At 43.9% G+C, this 21,246-nt stretch overlaps 1 protein-coding gene across 1 annotated transcript; it reads right to left on the bottom strand.

Moving 5' to 3' along the window:
• Nucleotides 1–345: 345 nt before the first annotated feature.
• Nucleotides 346–5,818, bottom strand: LOC130216824 (adenosine receptor A1-like). Its single transcript, XM_056448707.1, has 2 exons — nucleotides 5,349–5,818; nucleotides 346–1,316 (listed from the first exon to the last, which is right to left on the bottom strand). Exons 1-2 carry the CDS (start codon nucleotides 5,816–5,818, stop codon nucleotides 635–637), a joined length of 1,152 nt encoding a protein of 383 aa, XP_056304682.1. The 3' UTR covers nucleotides 346–634.
• Nucleotides 5,819–21,246: the final 15,428 nt, after the last annotated feature.

Below are 21,246 nucleotides of genomic sequence, written 5' to 3'. Positions count from 1 at the left end.
TAGAAAGCTGTGGTCACACTAGAGTTTGAGCTTGATCCCCGATTGGTCTCACGCAGTCAAGTGAGGCGATTTCGCAGGTTAGATTCACCAAGCTTGATCTTTGCAACACAGCAAACTGTGAAACTTGATGCACGAGCTTGCGTTGCCTGTCTGACACATTCACGTGCGTATTAATCAAAGTCTATGGGAACAAAAGTCCAGTGTGACCACAGCTTCAACAGTAAGAGCTTAATTAGTTTTTTCAGGTGTGTTCAATTAGGTTTAAATCTAAAAACTGCAGGAACACCCCCCATCCCCCCCCCCTGCCCTTGGGCCAAACTTCGTGGCCACAGGTTTACACCATATTTTGACCTTATCATCCAAAGATCAACAGTATCTGAAATACTTAGAGCAGCAAGTCAGTCATATCACACTCAAAGTCACTTTCTTTCCCATTCTTCCCCAGCTGATCACTTGGTCACATGCAGTGTACATGAATTAATGCATCGAGTTACGGCCATCTGATTAATTAGTTAGTCATGTGCATTACAGAACAAAAGTTGAATTGATGTACCTAATACAGTACACATTCTGAATTTTATTACACACAGAAAATTAGTTTTTAGTTTTTGAGTTTAGTTTTGAAGATTTTATTTCATGAACCAGTGTTGGAGGGTACAGCAGTCTGATGCCTATCGTTATGATCTCCAGACTGAGATCTCCATGAGGAACTTGAAAAGTCTTTTTGTCCTCTCCAGCAGACCACATACCGTCTCCAGATCTCCAGGTAAGCCTGCCTGATCTTCGTGATACGGAGGGCATAAACCACAGGGTTTACTGCAGAGTTGGCATGAGAGAGGAGTATTCCTGCATAAAAGGCAATCTGAGGGACACCTTGTGGACCCGTTGACAGCAAAATACAATTCATAAGATGAAGAGGCATCCAACATGCTGCAAACAGCAGAAGAACCAGAGCCAGAGAGCAAGCCAGTCTCTTCTCCTTGAGTAGAAATGCCCTGAGTTTAGATTCGCAAGTTGCTGAAGTCTCATCTTCTCTCCGGAGGCGTTTGCGGAGGTTGTAGAAGACAAGGCCGTAAAGAAGTGTCATGGCCACCAGCGGTAGCAGGATGCAACACAGATAGTTGAAGTAGACCATGTAGGGCAGAGAAATAACGGCTAAGAATGTGCAGTTGATATGGGAAGAGTTCAGGAAAGTAGAGGATGGCGAATCCCCATTATGCCAACCAAACAGAGGCATGAATCCCAGCAGACAGGATATTAGCCAACACAGGAGAACTGCTATCCATGAACGCTGCTCAGAGGCGATCTCTTTATACCTGTAATCACAGAGCAAGTCATTATAATTTGCTCATGTCAACTTTTCAATATTTAGGCTCATTGAAAATACATGTACATTTGTGTTTGTGTGTGTGAGGTAATGAAACAGGTACTCCTGTTAGTATGCTGGATGCCGTGGCTCTTGCTACATCACAAAGAATTGCTGTCTAGATCATAGAAGGAGAACCAGCTACATGTTCCATGCACCAAAAACGTGAACGCTGTTGAATGTCACTCATAATGTTGTGTGTGTAGCAAAGTAAGCTAATCAAATTATGAATATTAATAATTATTAATAACTAGTTATTATTTAATTATGGATATTTGGGTTGACTTTATTGATAATGTTATGCAAACCAAAACTACATGAAGTTGAACTGCTTGTCTGTTAGAGCCTACAATTTCTCCATCTATTAATTCAAAGATCAAGTAATTTCCTGGCCTAAAAAAAACAATCTTACCTCATTATTGGATTAGTACAACCTGAAGCTTTATCTGTGACTTCAAGTAACTTGCTCTGTGTGTAAAAACAAAAACGATCTGTGTGGGCTCAAATGTTTAATAATAGTTAAAATGAGTTATGAGTTGGAATTGTCCAGAATAGAGACATGGCTAGATGCTGAAAGCCTCTGAAGAATGAGAAGGCTGAAGACTAGCCTCAGCTTGTGAGGCCAAAGATCACGCTTGTTAATCAAGATCATTAACGTGGTGGCTCAAACCTGGGTGTGGGTCTTATCACCTCCCAGTGGTGTGAGTTGGTGGGTTTCAGAGAGAGCTGCTTAAAAAGTTTATGTAACAATGAAATATGTCAGTTTGCGTCCATCTCTTATGCCACGGTCACACTAGTTTAAGCACGCAAAATTTTGTCATATGGTGCTGCAAAAAGGGGCGGGATTACACAAGATGATTAGACACTAAAAAAAACAAGCTGCAAAACATGGCACAATAGCTTGCGTTTCTGGTCTGTCACATTTACTTGCATATAAATAAAAGTCTATGGGTTAAAAACTGCAGTGTGACTGTAGCTTTACATGTGCATTGCAATACATTAATCAAAACTGTGCTATCAATCTGCTAATTAAAGCTTTACACTCTTACTGATTGCATGTACAATCAATGAAGACTGGCCACCAGAGTCAAATTGAGCTATGAAACCTCCAACACTAAACTGGCCAGTGGTTCAGTTTCATTGTCCAACCCCTGTATATACACTTCTTTTCTTTTTTTTTTATAATTAAACCTTTTTTATTGTTTAACAGCCAACAACAAAGAACACACTTCACCCTACACATACATATGATACATGTAACATGTTCAGCCACCTGTCACACCAAGAAAATTCAACTAAAAAAATCAACGTATAGCAAACATATATGGAAATTAAGGTTGTGGTACCTTTGTAAGTACATACTCATTTATCCTAATTTTAGATGTTGCCAGAGATTATCCCATTTTCTATGTACTTCTCCCTCATTATTTAATCTCCCCAGCATATACTCATATGATGCAATTTCAGTCATGCCATTAATCCACTCTTTCATTTCTGGCATTCTGGGACATAGTATCATCCTAGGACATACCCTAATACGTACCCTCTTCTTTATTGAATTTCTAACACTGATTAGTCCCATCCTATAGGATCTGGATGGTGTGTAATAGTATCTATGTATTATTTTGTACTGGTTGAACTTTCCTCTAAATGAGTGTCCAGCCACTCATTCTCCTCAATATCAATCCCTAGACCCTTTTGCCAGATTATTCTCAAATTATTACATACTTCTGAGTTTACATTGAGCATCATTTTGTAACACATAGAAGCAGTCCTAGCATCCTGTGGTGACTGTAAATAAGCATATACAGGGTTGTCCTTCACATTAAAGTTGTCCTTGATGCAGTGTCTAATTTGCAGGTATTTCCAGAAGTCCCCTTGGGCTCCAATATTATATTTGTCCACTAAATCAGAGTATGACACGTAATGTACCCTGTTTATAATGTGATGTCCTACACAGTTTATGGATTCTACTCCATACAAATCTTGAGTGTATTGTCACTGGGTTTGGTTCCATTTTTTTTCCAGATAATTGTGAGAGAATGTAAATTGGGTGGAATGGTGACACTAACTTTCCTCCATTTCTATCCAATTCAGCTCTGAATCTGTCTCTCCCCAGTGCTTGGCCAACTTTGTCATTTCAAAAGAAAGGTTGTACACCATGTATATACACTTCTAAAGCTGCGGTTACACTGGACTTTTCTCCCCATAGACATCCATTCATATGCACGCAGTGCGTAAGACCGGAAACGCAAGCTTGTGCAGAAAGATTCGCTGTTCGATGTGATGCAAAGTTCAAGCTTGGTGAACTCTGACCTGCGAAATTGCATCACTTGACTGCGTGAGACCAACCGAGGATCAAAACATGACCTCTCTGGACAGAAATTTAAAATATGGACCAATCACTCGCTTTTTAAATGTCTAATCATCTTGTTAAATCCCACCCCTTTACGCAGCACCGTGCTTCAGAATTTCGCACGCAGAAACTCTAGTGTGACCGCAGCTTAAGATTTGAAGCGCACTACTCATTGAGCTCTGGATGTGGGGAAAGCATCTGTTAAAAGTCATTTGGGAATAGAGTCAACTGCATATTGTTTTGATAAATGCAGTATAATAAGTGTGACAACCAAGTTTATGGAACCTTAAAAACAGAACATGAGCTCTGCAAGACCATTATATTTCATAAAAACTACACTCTCAGAAAAAAATTGTACAATGCTGTACCAAAGAAGGTTCAAACACTTGTTACTGGGGCAGTACCTTTTATGGGACAGAATTGTACCTTAAGACAAAGAAACATGTTTGTACCATTGCAGTTTGTACTTTTAAGGACACGATTTGTACCATGGGAAATCAAAATGTACCTTTGGTTTTTAAAACCTGCAGATACAATATTGTACCTTCATCAAAGGTACAAATCTGATCCACGAAGGTACCACTACAGTGACAAGACACTTTGTACCTTAACAGTGTTAAAAATTCTTACCAAACATTTATTTAAAATGCATTAAACGTTTGGTTTACAATACCTATAGTTTTGTTTTACCACTTGTTTTGTATTTTATAACTTTAATAATTGATGTTTATGAGTTTTTTTTAAACATATCCTTTTTTAATATGTAAATTATTCATAAAATCACTTTGCCTTTCCAGTCATATTTATTTTCATAGTTCCTGTAATAAAGGAGTAGTTGTCTAACATTTATGTACCGTTTTTATGAGAACAATTGTGTACAGAACAGTATCATAAGAGGTCTTTTCTGTACCATATAAGGTACAACTTTAACAAAGGTACAAAACTGTTCTTTAAGGAACATTATTTGTACCACCGTGTACCTTTTTTTCTGAGAGTGTAGAAACTGATCAATTAAAACAATAGTATCAAGAAAAATAGAAAGTTCCATTGGTTTTCCATTTTTATCTTCTGTAACACTTTTTTTGAAGGAGTGTTCATAAGACTGTCATGAAACCTTTATAATTATAGCACATGTAATGAATGTGAATGAGATTTTATGCATGCTTTAAACAACTGCCATTAAGTGTCGCTCGGTAATGACATTTTAAATATTATATGATATTGTTTGTCATGACAACCTGGTATAAAAAATACATTCCAACATGTTTTTGTCTTTGTCATGACAACTTGACATTACCAAAACAACAAAACTTGTCATAAATCTGTCATAAACATGATTGTCATGAAGCCCTTATAATCAAGTCATGAATTTGATAACAGCATCATTAATACTTTTTGGAACTCAACTACAGTATTACAAGCTGAATTTATCATTAAAATGCCACTAAATATTAATAAAGATTAGGCTCAGCTGTAATGTATTTTTTGATGTCTAGTTATCATAATATAAAAATTTATATTTGGGTTTAAAATGACATAACTAAGCAAGTGACACTTAATTGTCATAAGCATGCATAAAATCTCATACAACAAACATTTATAATAATGCTGCATCTTTTACTGTACCTGTGAGGTATTGATACGCGCAGATAACGGTCCACAGCGATTGCCAACAGAGACAGCACAGATGCTTGAGTCAGAACCAGCACCACACAGCTGAGTGCCAAACAAGCTTGAAAGGGCATTTCCATCCAGCCGTCCACTAGCACCGCCAGGGGCACTGCCACTAAGCCTACCAGGAAATCAGCCACGGCCAGCGATGCCACGAAACAGAAGGTAGGCTGACGGAGGACACGTCTCAAACACACGGCCCAGACCACCAGCACATTCCCCAGGCAGCAGGACACGGCGATGAGCATCTCCAGAGATGTGTAGATCAACCAGGCCATGAGGATCAACCCTCCACCAACACCAGTAAATAGAGCAGAGTCTCCTCGAAATGGAGAAATCTGAAGCAGAAAGTGAACATCTGCTGTGCTCTCATTCACACACACACACACACCCTGATCTTCAGCATGCTTCTCTGGGGGTCTCATTTCCACTTATAAAGGCTTCCAAATACATAATTTTATTCATGATCACATCTGTATTTCATCAGCTAATTCCATTCGCAGGCAGATGACAATAGGCGTGTTACAATACATTCCAAGTCACTATCAAATTGGTGGAATATGTTTTGTTCATATTTGTTTTACCACTCGTGTACTTAAAAGTTGTCTGCTGGCTATGACACTGCTAAAAAAATAAAAAATAAAGATTATTGTATGGCATTGCTGGTTTCTTGAAGAACATCTAACATTCTTTACAATGAAATTGTTGTTTAAATGATCATAATTTTTTTTTAATGATAGGTTCTTTTACCAGAGTAAAACCCAGAGTGGTTATTCTATGTCATCACTATTAAAACCACCTTTTGGAATGTTTGTTCCCCTTCGAATGGGGAACTCCAATGCTATGTGGAAACTTCCACTATGGGGATTTCGTCAGAAACCAATCATCTGAAAGAGTATAAAAACGGGCCAATGAAATGCCAATGAGTTGGCAGCGTCAGCATGCACAGCTGGCGTCAATGACAATCAGTCATGCTATAAAGACGCAGCCAGTGCCATGCTCGACATCCTTTCGCTTTCAGAGCCTTTCACGAAGCTTCTGAGAGAGTCTTTGAGGGTATCTCCAACCTGTGTCTACAGAGAGAGATCGAGAAGCAGCTTCTCCCGGTCCAGAGCGCGTATACGCAGTGGCAGATGGTCGAGCTGGGTATTTCTCCCTTGCCTGGCGTCCTTTTGGTCCGGTCCTCCAAGAGCGGTTTGTATATAGGAAAAAAGCTTTCCTAAAAGAGCAACACAGTCGTGCAGCGCGTCTTTTTCAAGATGTCACTCCGACCGTGCGTTTCTGGATGCGGTGGTTTCCTATCCCCGGATGATGGGCACGAGCACAGCGTTTCATGTCTGGGGGTCCAGCATGTTAATGCGGTGCTCGCGGGCAGTGCATGCCATCACTGATGTCATGTCTGTTGCGCAGTTAAGATTGCGGCTTGCTCTTGCAAAAGAGCCACCCACCCCAGTTGTCCCCCGCACTGCGGTTGGCACTCGGGCAGATCTGCGGGTTTCAGTGGGAGTAAATCCGCTGCCCCCGGGCCGTGGACCTCTCGCTCCTCAACGCGCTCCATCCAAGCTTCAGGTGAAGGGAAGCGTTCCGTCCTTGGATGGTCGCTCTCTCACCTGATGACACCGGGGGTCAGATGTCTATCGCTGCATCGGAGGATGGGCTGTCATTGTCTAATGAGGATGCGAGCCCGCTCCCTCCCTCCTTCCGGGGTGGAGAGCGCGGCGTTGGCATCTAAAAAGCAGACATGATGGCCGTGCTTTCTCGGGCTGCTTCGGCCGTGGGTTTGGTGATGGTTTATCCCCCAGCCCCGCGGCCGGACCGACTAGATGGGTGTGATGTGGAGGATATAAGGAGGCAAGACCTTCAAAGCCTCCCGTCCCCTTCTTCCCGGAAGTGCACAGTAAACTCACGCAGTCCTGAGGGCACTTTTTTCTGCCTGATCTGCGTGCACTTCCATCCTCACCATCCTTGGAGGTTGGGCTGTCAAGGTCTGACGAGGATTCGAACCCGCTTGCTCCCTCCGGGACTATGAGCGCGGCGTCGAATCCAGAAGCAGACTTTGTGGCTGTGCTTCCCCAGGCTGTTTCGGCCGTGGCTCTGGAGATGGTTTATCCCCCAGCCCTGCGGCCAGACCGATTAGAGGGGTGTGATGTGGAGGATGAAGGTGAGACCTTCTAAGCCTCCCCATCCCCTTCTTCCTGGATGGGCACAGTAGGCTCACGCAGTGTGCTGCGTGCACCTTCCCCCTCACCATGCACGCTATGGCCACCTACCAGCGATACCAAGTGCAGGCGCTGGCCCGGCTGCGCGAGGATGGTTCCGACCCAGGACTGAGCATGCGCTCCGCACCGCAACCGACTATGCTCTTACAAAAAAAAAAAAAAAAAAGGCGACTGTGTGTGCCCTGCGAAGGATGATGATCACATCCGTGATCCAGGAATGCCACCTCAGGCTAAACCTGGTGATGTGCGTGACGTTGACAAAGTTCGCTTTCTTAACTCACCCATATCCCAAGCTGGCCTGTTCGGCGACACTGGCGGTGAATTCGCCCAGGAATTCACGCCGGTGATAGAGCAGTCGGAGGCGATGGGCGAGGTCTCTATCGGCGGATTGTATGACCGCTCCCCCCCCCGCCGAGCCATCCACATCCACTGCTTTTTCGCCGAGGACGCCCGCCTGCAGCTTTGCTTCGCCGCCCCCGCCTGCGCCTCCGGCCACGCGGCTGCGCCAAGCATCGCGCAGGCAACCAGCATCCCCCGCCCAGGGCGCCGCTAAGTTCAGTAAAACGGACCACGAAGCGTCCCTGAGGCGGGCCATCTTGGGAGGAGGGAATTTGCTCTTTCCCAGCTGGAGGGTGGGGCACGTTATTTAAAGGCGTAAAAAAAAAAAAAAAAAAACGCCATCAAATCCTCAGTGAAAGAGCACTTTCCCCCTCCTCCGGATGTGACAGCCCGAACACTGCCAGTCTGGGACGCTATGCCTTCCAGCTCGCAGGATCGGTGCATTTCGCCAATGGCTCACGGAGCGCGAGAGAACGGTCTCCTTTCTCTCCACTCCCAGCCCCTCTTCTGGAGTTTGAGTGCGAGACGAGAACATCTCCTCTCCTGCTCTCCTGTGGGACCCCAGCGCTCCCCGGATGAGCCCACTCACTCCACGCTGCCCCGCCGCTGGCACGTCAGCGATCGTGCGGGTGGGACCATTTGCGTGGGCTCTGCCTGCCTGGTTAGCGCAGGCCAGCCCATCGCAATGGCTCATCCGTACAATCAGACTAGGCTATGCGATTCAGTTCGCGAAACGGCCTCCCAGGTTCATGGGCGTGTATTTCACCAGGGTCAGTCCTGCGTCCGCCCCTGTCTTGCGAGAGGAGATTGCTGTCCTCCTGGCGAAGGATGCAATCGAGCCAGCCCTCCAGCCGAGATGGAGCGTGGGTTTTACAGCCCGTACTTCATCGTGCCCAAAAAGAGCGGTGGGCTATGGCCAATCCTATATCTGCACGTTTTGAACCGCTGCCTTCAGGGGCTGCGCTTCGGAATGCTTACGCAGATGCGCATCACACTATGCGTTCGTCCTCAGGATTGGTTTGCAGCAATAGATCTGAAGGACGCATATTTTCATATCTCCACACTTCCACGCCACCGGCAGTTTCTGCGGATTGCGTTCGAAGGTCGAGCATGGCAATACAAGGTCCTCCCCTTCGGGCTCTCTCTGTCTCCGCGAGTTTTCACCAAGCTCGCGGAGGGTGCCCTCGCGCCCCTTCGGCTCGCCGGCATCCGCACGCTGAATTATCTCGATGACTGGCTGATTTTTAGCCCACTCTCGGGAGCAATTGATTATGCACAGAGACAAGGTGCTCCGGCACCTCCGCCCGTTGGGGTTTCAGGTCAACCGAGAAAAGAGCAAGCTCGCCCCCGTGCAGAGCATCTCCTTTCTCGGGTTGGAGCTGGACTCGATCACCATGAAGGCGCGCCTCTCACGAGAACGCGCCAAGCTATGCTGAACTGTCTGAGAGAGTTCGACAGAAAAAAAAAAAGGTGGTCCCCCTGAAATTATTTCAGAGGCTCCTGGGGCATATGGCATCCGCAGCCACGGCCACGCCGCTCGGATTGTGTGTAGCGGGGCATGTGAAGTATGCACTTCCCCCAGTGAGCCTACTCGCGCAGTTTCTGTGCAAGGTCAGGGAGGATGAGGGGCAGGTCTTGCTAGTTGCGCCCCCTGGCCCAACCGGACCTGGATATCAGAACTCTCCCTCCTCGCGATGCCCCCCCGGCGAGTCCCTTTGAGAGAGTACCTACTCTCTCAGGGACAGGGCACCATCTGGCACCCTCGCTTAGTTCTGTGGAACCTCCACGTGGGGTCCATAAGACGCGACGAGGAAGACTTAGGTAACCTACCGTTGGCGGTGGTTAATACCATCCCTCAGGCTAGTGCACCCTCTACGAGGCATGTCTACGCCCTGGAGTTGAGTCTATTCACTGAGTGGTGCGCTTCTCGCCGAGAAGACCCCCGATCTTGCCAGATCAGTGTTGTGCTTTCTTTCCTTCAGGACAGGTGGAGCGAAGGCTGTCGCGCTCCACACTGAGGGTTTACGTGGCCACCATCTCCGCTCATCATGATGCGTGGATGGCGGCACCGTGGGGAGGCATCGGTTAAGAGGGTTGGGTACCTGGAGGCATTTTCGATCAGTGACTCGTGCCTATAATTGTGCCCATAGATATGTGCCCAAGGTTCCTACCATGCTGTTTAAGGATCAGGTAGTGAACCTGCAAGCGCTGCCCGCGAAGGAGGCAGACCCAGCCCTTTCATTGTTGTGTCCTGTTCGCGCTTTGTGAATATAGGTGGACCACACTCAGAGCCTTAGATCCTCTGACCAGCTCTTTGTCCATTACAGTGGTCGGCAGATGGGAAGTGCCGTATCTAAACAGAGGTTGGCCCACTGGATAGTGGATGCCATCTCCCTCGCCTTTGGGCCAGGGTGAGCCATGTCCCCCGGGGGTGAGAGCGCACTCCACTACGGAGCATAGCATCCTCCTGGGCGTTAGCACGCGGCGCCTCTCTGACAGACATTTGTAGAGCTACGGGTTGGGTGACACCCAATACATTTGCAAGGTTACAATCTGCGAGTGGAGCCGGTTTCCTCAAGGGTATTAGGTAACACTTGGTGATTGAGGAAACGATTCAGTTGAGGTGTCGAAACACGCTTGCTGCGCCACTCTCCCTAACCCGGAGATACGTGCGCTTTTTCAGCTTTGTCAGTTTAGTTCCCCATTTCCTTGGCGAACCCTGCAGAGTTCCTCTGAGGCCCCCAGCACCTGACTCAGCGGAGGAGTCAGGTGTTGGCCCGTTACGTTGTCGGCATGCCCGCTGGTTAGCCCACGTTCTGGGTATAGGTGCCTGCTATGCGTGATCCCCGCTGGTGATCCCATACGTTCACTCAGCCACGGTATAGTCCCCCCTTCTAGGGCAGGCTCGTGTCTTCCCTCCCCGCTAACCATCCTTATGCAAGGACTCCCCATCTCTGGGCTAGTCCATAGGTTGTCACCAGGTCTCCCCTCTGGGTAACAGGTGAGCTCCGCAGCGTCCTCCCTATCGGGACTGAACGCTTTCCCAACGTACTGTCGTATCAAAACCTATTTTACTGGGTTATTGCGACTCCCCGAAAAACATAACTGTTTCTGAAAAGGTAAGTGAGGGCCAGGGGACACGTTGGAAGACTGTGTCTCGGGGCGTTGTAGGTGCGCTCGCTCTACTGCGTGGCACACCCTTCGCCAGGGACGCAGTAAGGTTCTTTCGTTGTGGCGTTTTCCATAGATTTCCCCATAGTGGAAGTTTCCACATAGCATTGGAGTTCCCCATCCGAAGGGGAACGCTACAGTTACTAAAGTAACCCTTCGTTCCCCGAGGGGGGGATTGGAAATGCTATGTTCCTTCGCCACAACGATTGTCCCTTAGCTGTTGAGCGTGAAAGTCTCTTCAGCTAGAAAAGGATGTCGAGCATGGCACTGGCTGTGTCTTTATAGCATGACTGATTGTCATTGACGCCTGCTGTGCACGCTGACGCTGCCAACTCATTGGCATTTCATTGGCCCGTTTTTATACTCTTTCAGATGATTGGTTTCTGACGAAATCCCCATAGTGGAAGTTTCCACATAGCATTTCCGTTCCCCCCCCTCGGGGGACGAAGGGTTACTTTAGTAACCGTAGCGTTTTAAGGGTATAAGGTCACCAGACATTTATAAGTGGTCTCCAAACTCACTCAATTCGAAAGTTTCAAGCAGGAATTAAACACAAACTATAAATAGTGATATCTAAAATTAATATTAATGTTTGAATAATTATTTTATGAGTTAGGAATAACTGAAGACAGGGTAATTGAATTATCACAAAGACTGTAGAATACCAAATTTTGTATAGTTGTAAATGGGGGAAATGCAATGGTCAATATAAACGCTCTAGAAAAGCAAGCCCCGTCTTCTGGTTAAGAAGCCAATCGTACAGTAATTGGTATAGACTGACCATTCTCTGGGTTCTTTGGTTTACATGTTTTTGTTTTTTTATCACAGATGACACTGCATGAACTAAAAAAAAAAATCATTGGATTGCCATTGTTTTCATAAAGCATGACTCTCTACAGTTGCGTTCACTTTTTGCTGTGTTCATACTGCATGATGTATCTGTGAGTGCATGAAATGTCAAAGCAGTGTAGTAAAATTAATCTTACCCCCCCGGTAGCTCCGACAGCACCCTCTGCAGATGCATCAGAAGGTGGTCTTCCAATGCCATGGAGTGGGTCACTACAACGTCCAAGTAGACAACAGCATCGGCCTGTTGAGGCCCCATCATTATTTGGATTACGGAAGCAAAGGGTACTGTCAGGTTTTGGTACCATCACGATTGGGCTGGGCCATGGGCTGCATACTGTTCTGATCACTCCTAACTTAAGCATTTGTTTTACTTCCTCTTTAATAGCCTGCCAACAAGCCTCAGGGCACAGTAGGGTTGCTGCCTGACAATAACTCTGGGTGATGTCCGGACCTTGTGTTGGAGGATGTTAGTCTGCCTAGGAAGAGAAGACAACACATCAGATCACCAACCCAATCAGGTTGCAACCTGCAACAAATCAGTGTTGCAGCTCCTGCTTCTGAGCAGCTGAAAAATTGAGGTTGATGTCTACAACCACGGGATTGGAGGTGGTGAGGACAATAAGGTTAGGTGGTGAGGACAACTGGTCTCTAGTCCCAACCCAGTTCTTTAGGATTTTAATGTGGTACAACTAGTCAGTTCTCCTTTTTCTCAGCTACCATATACGATAGGTAACTGGTCCTATTTTCTTCAGCACTGTATAGGGGTCCTGCCAGGGGGCCAGGAATATGCAGGCAACAATCGGGACGAGGACCATGACTTGGTCTCCAGGTTGGAATTACTGTGGTTGAGCGGCTTGGTTATAGTTTCATGAGGTGTTCCCAGACTTATGGCATGATTCGGTGGATCTTCTCTCTGCAATGATGGACTGCAAGCTGCTGCTCTCAGACTTCCTTGGTCATTTCCATGTTGCCAGCCAAAGAGGACAAAAAACAGCATGAAGTCCCAGTCAAGATTGTTCTCTGAGGTGACCGGACTCACCATCTGCTTAAGGGTTTTATTAAATCGCTCTACCAAGCCATGGGTGTGGTAGAATGTGGTCCTCAAATGCTTACCCTCAGCAACCTGCAGAGGTCAGCCATTTGCTGGGACATAAAGGAGGTACCCTGATCGGTCAAGATCTCCTCTGCGATGATGACTTTGACTGTGGCTTTTTGGAGGGGACTGCCTCTGGGAACTGGGTGGCATAGTTGACAATCACCAGCATGTGCTCATGTTTGGCAACATCAGCTGGCAGGTGGGAAGGGCCTAGCAGAACCGCTTCATGTCCACCTACACTCCCGGCCAGTCATAAAGTGCAATAGAGGATAGGGTCCAGGCTAAGTCTCCTTCTCCTTGAACAGGGTGCTGATGAGGTCTTTGACTCGCCCTTCATTGACGTTGGCTTTCTCTGGAGCTGGCAGGCTGGGCAGCGACAGCTAGTAGGCATTTCATCACAGACCTGTCTCTCCCAAAGAGCACAGTTGCTGGTAAGTCTTTTACCACTCCCACTTCTACTGGACACGCATCAGGGCTGGCAAAAATGGTCACACTACAAGCTGGAATGTTGCAGGTATGCCTAGGAATACCGGGGATGGGCAAGGAAGTTTTTGACCCGCTCTAAGGTGGTCAAGGGATTTCTCATCTTGACTGCCTGATGATGTGACCAAGGAAGAGCATGGAGCAGTCTGTTGATGACCACTCACTCCGCTACCTGGCTTGCTGTCAGGTGCCTCTCAAGTAACCAATGTTGTGCAAGCTGCATTAGGTTAGCCGTTTGTACAGGGGCTGGCAGGTGGGGCTTATACATGCTTATACACTCAGTCAAAGAGTTGTTGAGTGGCATATATTGGTGATTGTCCCAGGCTGGTCAGGATTTCCTGCTTTACTTCCCCGTAGCAGTGAGCTATAGCAGTGGGGAGGGGAAAGTAGGTATGTTGTGCCTCCCCCATCAGCAGTGGTCCACAGTGATGGCATGTAGTCTTAAACATTTGCAGATAGGATTTAATGTTGTCATGGGGGGTCAATTTTGGCAGAAGCTGTATAGCTTGTACTCAAGGTTCCAGCAGTGGAATGCATTGTGCAGCGGGTATGCACAGGGTCATGAGCTCCAACATGGTCTGGTCTTGATGAGCAGCCAAGTGTTTGGTTACTTTCTGCTGGGGAATGCTAACCTTGATGAGCTGCTGCAGAAGTTTGTTCATATTTGAGGAGAAGCACTCACCAAAAAAAAAAAAAAAAAGTTAGTTTACTGGGTCTGTGCATCAGTGATTCTTCATTCTTTCACACGCATTCTCAAATGGTGAAGAATCACCAGGATTGTGCTCCAGTGTGTGGCATTCTATTGCTGCCATTTTCTGTTTTCTGTGATTTAAACAATGGATACCCAAAATGTTTGACGGAATAATGAACAATAAAAGGCAAGGCACTTACCCTCTTGGAATAAACAAGGAGCAAATGTCCTGTGGATTGTTGGATTGTGAAAATGTATTGTTACTCATTTGGCTATTTCTGAATTTTAGGTTTTGCAATGTGCTCAGTTCCATTTTAGCAGGTCATCTATCAAACAGGAGACAAACTACACTCCAATATTTTATGAAAGCTTGTTCACATGTTAAAATACAGTGCGTCACAGCAACAACATTATTTGTGCTGTTTTTTCTCTTTCTTTTAAGGTGAATAGGCCACCAGAATTGTTGGGTATGGACCTGGTGGGGAAAGTTAACAAAAGTGACAAAGGCGATGAATACATTTGTGTCCTTGGTTACAATACTAAATGGCCTGAGGCCTCTGTAATACCAAACAAATTAGCTGGAGTTGTATCTCGCTGCATTATAGATTTAGGTTTGAGGCACCAAAGAGGATCCTAACTGACTAAGGCACAGTTTGTGAACCAGGTTTGCAACTTTTTAAGTTAAGAACATTTTTATGCATGGGCAAAACGTGTCAATAGAAAATATGTGTAAATGTTTTGTGCAAATTAAAATTATTCAAACAAAACAAATGTTTTGCAAATAGATCAACTGAGATAATGTCTGTGTGTGGGAAGAAGCCTCTGTGCCCCATACCATCCACAAACTGATGGCCTTGGGGAAAAACTAAATGGAACCATACAGAGGTGAGTTGGCATTGTGGAAATGCAATTTTAATGCAGTATTGGTTGTCCTTATAATTGTTTCCTAATACTTTTCTGCTCCTTGTGGCTGTAACTCTGAAGCTGCGGTCACACTAATGACACACATGAGTTTAAGCATGCGAAATTCTGTCATACGTCGCTGTGAAAAGGGGCGGGATTAAACAAGATGATTAGACATTTAAAAAAGCGAGCGATTGCTCCATGTTTTAAATTTCTGTCCAGAGAGGTCTTGATCCTCGATTGGTCTCACGCAGTCAAGTGATGCGATTCTGCAGGTCAGAGATCACCAAGCTTAAACTTTGCACTGCAGCAACCTGCGAAACTTGATGCATGACCCTGCGTTTCCAGTCTGATGCATTCGTGTGCGTATGAATAGAAGTCTATGGGAGGAAAAGCCCAATGTGACCGCAGCTTAAGAACCAAGCCTCAGTGGACAACTAGGTACTCCCATATTTCCCCATATGTTTGGCATTGAAAGATCTTTCTGAGGTGCCTATGACATTTAAGGTATGTTCAGTCTTGAATTAATTCAGGTTAGTAAGGTCCAGTCCCAATTCTATTTTTGTATCCCTACCCCTTCCCCTTCATTTTCCCCTTGGCCCCTAAAAACGAGTGTTAAAAGGAAGGGCTTCCAAATGTACCCCTAAGAAGTGGGACAGCACACCTGCACACGTCATCATATGCCATCGCGATCTCTTGCTTCATATGAGATCAGATGATTGTGACTGCTGTAGTTATTCCAGTTGTGTTATTTTTTGGTATTTATCTTCAGGAAATCACTGAAGGCATATATTATGTTATCATCACAATCTAATGTGGCAATAAGATTGTAACTGTACTGTGCATATACTCAGTGGCCATATTCATCTATCTAAACACAGGAAAACAACACTAACATTATAGCAGACACAATAAAAAGCTCACTCCCAGCCACTAGACTTTTCTGACAGGGTATTTGAATGTCATTGAGTGTCAGAATGTTGTGAGACTGCTGTACAGGAGATAATGGATTATAGATTGTGGAATTTAGCGGCTTTTACTTTTTTTTAAGCATGATGGTAAAACATGAACACGGTTATGAATATATTAAAACATGTGCTTGTTTGTTGTAAAAATTCGTAATAATGACAAAAATACTAATTTGTGGTTCTCCTTACTTCTGGGTGCAGGTGTGGCTTTTGTATTCTGGGAAATCTTTTTACCCCTTGGTTTCGAGTGTCGTCCTGAAAAATCTTCATTTGAATGGGTATCTACCCCTTGCCGTTAGCCCTACACCTTCAAGCTAGAGAATTGGGACACCTCCACCGGCAGGAGCGTGCAAAATTAGGGGTAGAATTGGGATTGGGCCTAATTGCGTAAAGGGAAACAGACATTCCAAAGGGGAAGAGAATCGTAGGTCTGTATTGCATGTTTTTCTGTGTTGTCTTTGTTTAACGTGTCTATGTTTATGTTGTGGCTGAGCACATGGCTCAACCTGCATTTGTGCCTGCCATGTGTTCCTCTGCTCCTCCCTCCTAGTTTCCAGTTGCCATGCCCCCTTGTTTAGCCCTTATCTAGTCCTCCTTTGTGTAAATGTTTCTGGTCCTCATGTTCTTTCCTCCCTTTATTGTGTTCTCTTCCATCATGTCTTTGCCAGTTCATTGTTGTTTCAGTCTGAGCTGTCTGATTGGGGGGGTGTGCTGTGGTTTGTGAACTTTGTTTTTGCACTTCTAGTGTCCGCACTATTCAGTTTACCCTTTTTTAGTTTCCATGTTTTAGTAATTCTATTCGTTATCTTACTTGTTTAATATAGTAGCTTTAAGTGTTTGGTTTCCTTTCTTGGTTGTATTTCTCCCTGCTTTTATTTCAGTAAGTGAAGTCTAACTTCTTTTTGCTTTTTTTTATTTTCTACAGTTTTTAGTGGTGGTGGTGAAATTAAGCTTTCTGAAGCAGTGAACTGTTTGACTCCATTGTATTGGAAAAAGTTTTGGTACTTAGAGCTTTCCAAATCAGAGCTTGGTGTGGACATCTGCTGGTTAAAGTGTGGGAAAGCACTGTGTTGCAAAACATTCAAATGTTCACAGCTGACGAATTCATTCATCTAGTAATACAAATAAATTACTAAATTACAACTTTATGCTTGGGGAGATTTTTTTTTCTGAGCTGCTGCAAGATCTCACTTTTTACTTCAGGAATAAGAAAATGCTACAACCATTCTGTTAGGGTGTACTCACACTAGGTACAGTTGCCTTGAACCATGCGTGCTTGTTCCCCCTCCCCTCTCCTCCGATGGCCTGCACTCACATTGCATTTTACCTTCCGAGCCGGAGCACGCTTACGTCATCGATGATGCATCTGTTCAGTTTTACAGGAAGAGAAGCGCTCTCGCTCAGCACAGTGGACATTGTATGGGAGGCCAATGCTCTAAGGAGGGAATGAGTTTTTTTTGTGTGTGTGTGTGTGTGTAAAATATACACTATACTACAATATGCAGTGCCCTTCTTTAAAAAATAGGTGTAAATAATACAGTAATACACTTTAGTATGGTTCAAAAGCTTTTTACTATAAATTACTATTGTATTTTAGTTCAATTACTGGTGAGTAGGACTGGTGCAGTGCTTTGAAACAGCAGAAATGTAATCAACGCCTAATCTCTCGTAGTACACTTTAATAACCCACGAGGGTGCTTAACTAATTAGTTAAGCTGCTTTGACACAATCTACATTATACAAGAGCTATATAAATAAACATTAATTGAATTGAATTGAATACTCTAGATCAGAAAATCAAGAAGAAGATTAGGCTATTATCAGGGTACATCACTTACTCGATCTGCTGGTCAGTATCAATACAGTTGAAAAAATGCTACATCTCTCATATAGTAATTGATGAACTGATTCTACTGTATCCTAACTGAAACACCCCCAAAATGAAACGTTTCCATTTTTGGTTAAAATATTACCTCAACATGATTGTGACTATAATAATGGTTTCATACAACAGCCATGTAAACAGGGAGTTGGCTACTTGTAATGCAGACAAAAAATGCTGTAATTAAATTTTTTAAGGTGTAATAAATTAAACAACACTTGCAACAGCTTGTGTGGTTTCAACAGCAAGCTACTGACATATGATATACACAACATCTTGCCCCATTCAACAATCATTAACAGTTCTGTAGTAGTGGCGGTTTTCCAGAGTACACATGCTTTGCATATGTGGCCATATGTGCGTGAATATGTACATGGTGAGCTTGTGGTAAACTGCCATCAGATGGAGTGCAGGCCTTTGTCAAGATATATTATCATATGATCATGAGCTCCTCGTGATGAGACTTATCAGTGTGAGAATTTAACAGGCTGTTGAACTATATAAAAAAAAAGAAAATAAAAATTCAAACTATGCATACACGGTCAGCTTTATTGCAGAATGAAAAATCCAGGAATATAATATGAATGGTAACTCAATGCCACAATATTTAGATCATTAATTCTTCTGCTAGAAAAGTATACCATTTTATTGTAAACATATTGACAAGGCAGTGTTAGATGTGTGCTTTATAGAAGTTGCTTGGCCAAAAAAAAAAAAGCCCAATAAATTTTACGTAGGCGACATTTTTCTTTATCAGTACTTGAAAGAATATTTCAGCTAATACTGTAGCCTTTGGTGATAAATGAAATAAAACCCAATGGTTATGGCATTTTGAGAATAAAACAAATCATATAGTCAAAACAAAATTAACACCCTTGACCCTAATAATGCATTGAGGCATTATAAACGTCATTACTACTTTTAATCCACAGTGTCATCAAACATCTTAAGTGTGTTTAGAACAGTCTGGAGTAAGAATTTTCATTAAATCCATTATACAGATGTAGGATTAAAAGAAAACCTACAAGTATTTTCCTTAGAAATACATTCAAATAACACCCCCCCCCCCCCCCTCTCTCTCTCTCTCTCTCTCTCTCTATTGTATGTTTAGGCTTCTCTTCAATTTCTTGCATTGTGAACATTGACATACTCTGGTTCAGTATTTTGTCTGCTGGTTTGTTTGTGGTTCATCTTCATCTGGTCTGATAACGCGTTGTGCGCTTTCACCATATATCTGTTCAAAAATCTCTTTGGATTGCATTTTGTGTACACATCCCAAAGAGATTGGTTAGTGCAATAATTGCAACTCACTCAGTCCTATATTCACCCCTCTCACTTCAAGTGAGTATCAACCTGGTAATTCCTTCATGGGAGGTAATGGTCTAACAAGGGGGTTAAAGAACACTGCTTTGAAGTTTACCTGCACTGCACTTACTAGCTGGCATCCATTACGTAATAATAATATTGAAAAATGTCTTGACCCATTTTGCTTTAAGTGTTGTTTTGGTCATTATGATAAATTCCTGCTGAGGCTGTGTTCTTTAATTCAGACATTGTCAGTATTGTCAATAAATCTTTCCCAATTATGACGTTTAAATACCAATAGATTTAGAGACAGACTGTTGTGGGCATAGTATGCAAAATATACAATCCTTACTGTCCACTGTAGTTGATTTAGATTAGTGGCTAAACCAAACCAAGCAGAAATAGAAGAATACAAGATGGACTCAATGATATCAGAGAAAAAGTGTTTCAGCAGCTGTGGCAGGTTTAACTAAGTTCAAGGTCAAATTATTTATACAGCATGTTTCCAAATGGCCACAAGTCCGAACAAAGTGCTTTACAGAGAAGATACAAACAAGCAGTACGGACATAATAAACAAAACAGCAATAGGCACATAATGTAAAAGAGAGCATAAAAGATGTCAAATAGATTATACAAAAACAGTTTGGTTTCAATACCACTACCACAGTTGACCACACTAAACAGGATTAAAAACGAGAACTGAGAGGAAGGGACTTATGCTTCAAACGACTTAGAAAATGGATCTAGAAAATGGAGTCTTTAATTTAGACTTAAAAATTTACAGTGACAAAGCCATTTTTAATTCTAACGGCAGCGCGTTCCAAAGGCGAGGACCGGCTATATCGAATGCACGTTCGCCCTTGCTTTTTCGCTTGGGCCTTTGGGACTTTTAATGAAAATTGATCAGCGGAACGCAAGTGTCAGGATGAAGTGTAGGCCACAATCACTTGAGATTAAAGGGGGACCAGGCCATGTAAGGCTTTATACACAAAGAGAAGGATTTTAAATTTGATTCTTTGTCTCACCGGGAGCCAATGGAGAGACCTCAAAATGAGAGTGATATGCATATTTTGGGCTTTTAGTTAAAAATCTAGCTGCTGCATTTTGCACTAACTGTAGGTGAGTGATCTGACACTTAAGGCTCGTACGCACTAGGACGCTTTTCGTTTGTGTTTATCATTAGCGTTTTTCGAGACGTTTTTCTGAATTCAAACCCAAGCGATTTTCACTGGCGTGAAGCAGAAGAGTACGCAAAATCACTCCTTGCTGTTAGATGGCGCTACACAACTTCAAGCTTCTTACTCCCGCTTGTAACACAGAAGAAGAAGAAAGAAAGTTAACACGCTTATTGTTAAAATTACTGGCGACTCAAACAAGCATGGGATGGTTCAAGTAGCAGCTCCAGCTCTAGTTATGAAGAAATTATTATTGTTCACCAGTGCAATAAGCAGCTCCACGTTCATATCGCCTCTGGGCATCTTCTTCAATGTGCGCTCGCATTGACAGTATTGCGCTTGAGTGCCTACAAGTGGTGTTTACTGTTACTCCAGCAGCTCCGTGCACATGAACAAAAGTGCCAATCTGATTGGTGGAGAAGGTTTTGACGCGGTGTGTCAAAACAAAAAAACGAGCTTGAGGCGTTTCTTTAAAAATGAAGCTTTTAGGCCTGCCATTTTGCACGTTGGTGTGCACGATCACATTGGCATTCTTTATTTAGTCACGAGGCATTAAACATTGACGGAAAATGTGAGGAAAAAGCGTCCCGATGTGCACTGGCCTTTAGGTAGCCCAAAACAGAGAGAGTTGCAATAGTCTAACCGGGAGGTTATAAGCGAATGTATGGCAACTTCCAGAGAATGTGTAGTGAGGGAGGACTTCATTTTAGTGAGAAAGCGAAGTTGGTAAATACTATTTCCAACTGGACTTGAAATATGTTAATTAAATTT

The sequence above is a fragment of the Danio aesculapii genome, chromosome 23 (genome assembly GCF_903798145.1).
Source record: "Danio aesculapii chromosome 23, fDanAes4.1, whole genome shotgun sequence".
Classification (NCBI taxonomy): domain Eukaryota; kingdom Metazoa; phylum Chordata; class Actinopteri; order Cypriniformes; family Danionidae; genus Danio; species Danio aesculapii.
Note: the sequence above shows the minus strand (reverse complement) of the source record. Positions and strands in the feature narration are given on the sequence as shown.

What these genes read in the sequence shown, in the direction of transcription:
- LOC130216824 (XM_056448707.1), bottom strand. Translation starts at nt 5,818, where the DNA reads ATGAGACCCCCAGAGAAGCATGCTGAAGATCAGGGTGTGTGTGTGTGT. An exon ending in CGCGTATCAATACCTCACAG is followed by an intron (nt 1,317 to 5,348) that starts GTACAGTAAAAG and finishes CTGTGATTACAG; the next exon opens with GTATAAAGAGATCGCCTCTG.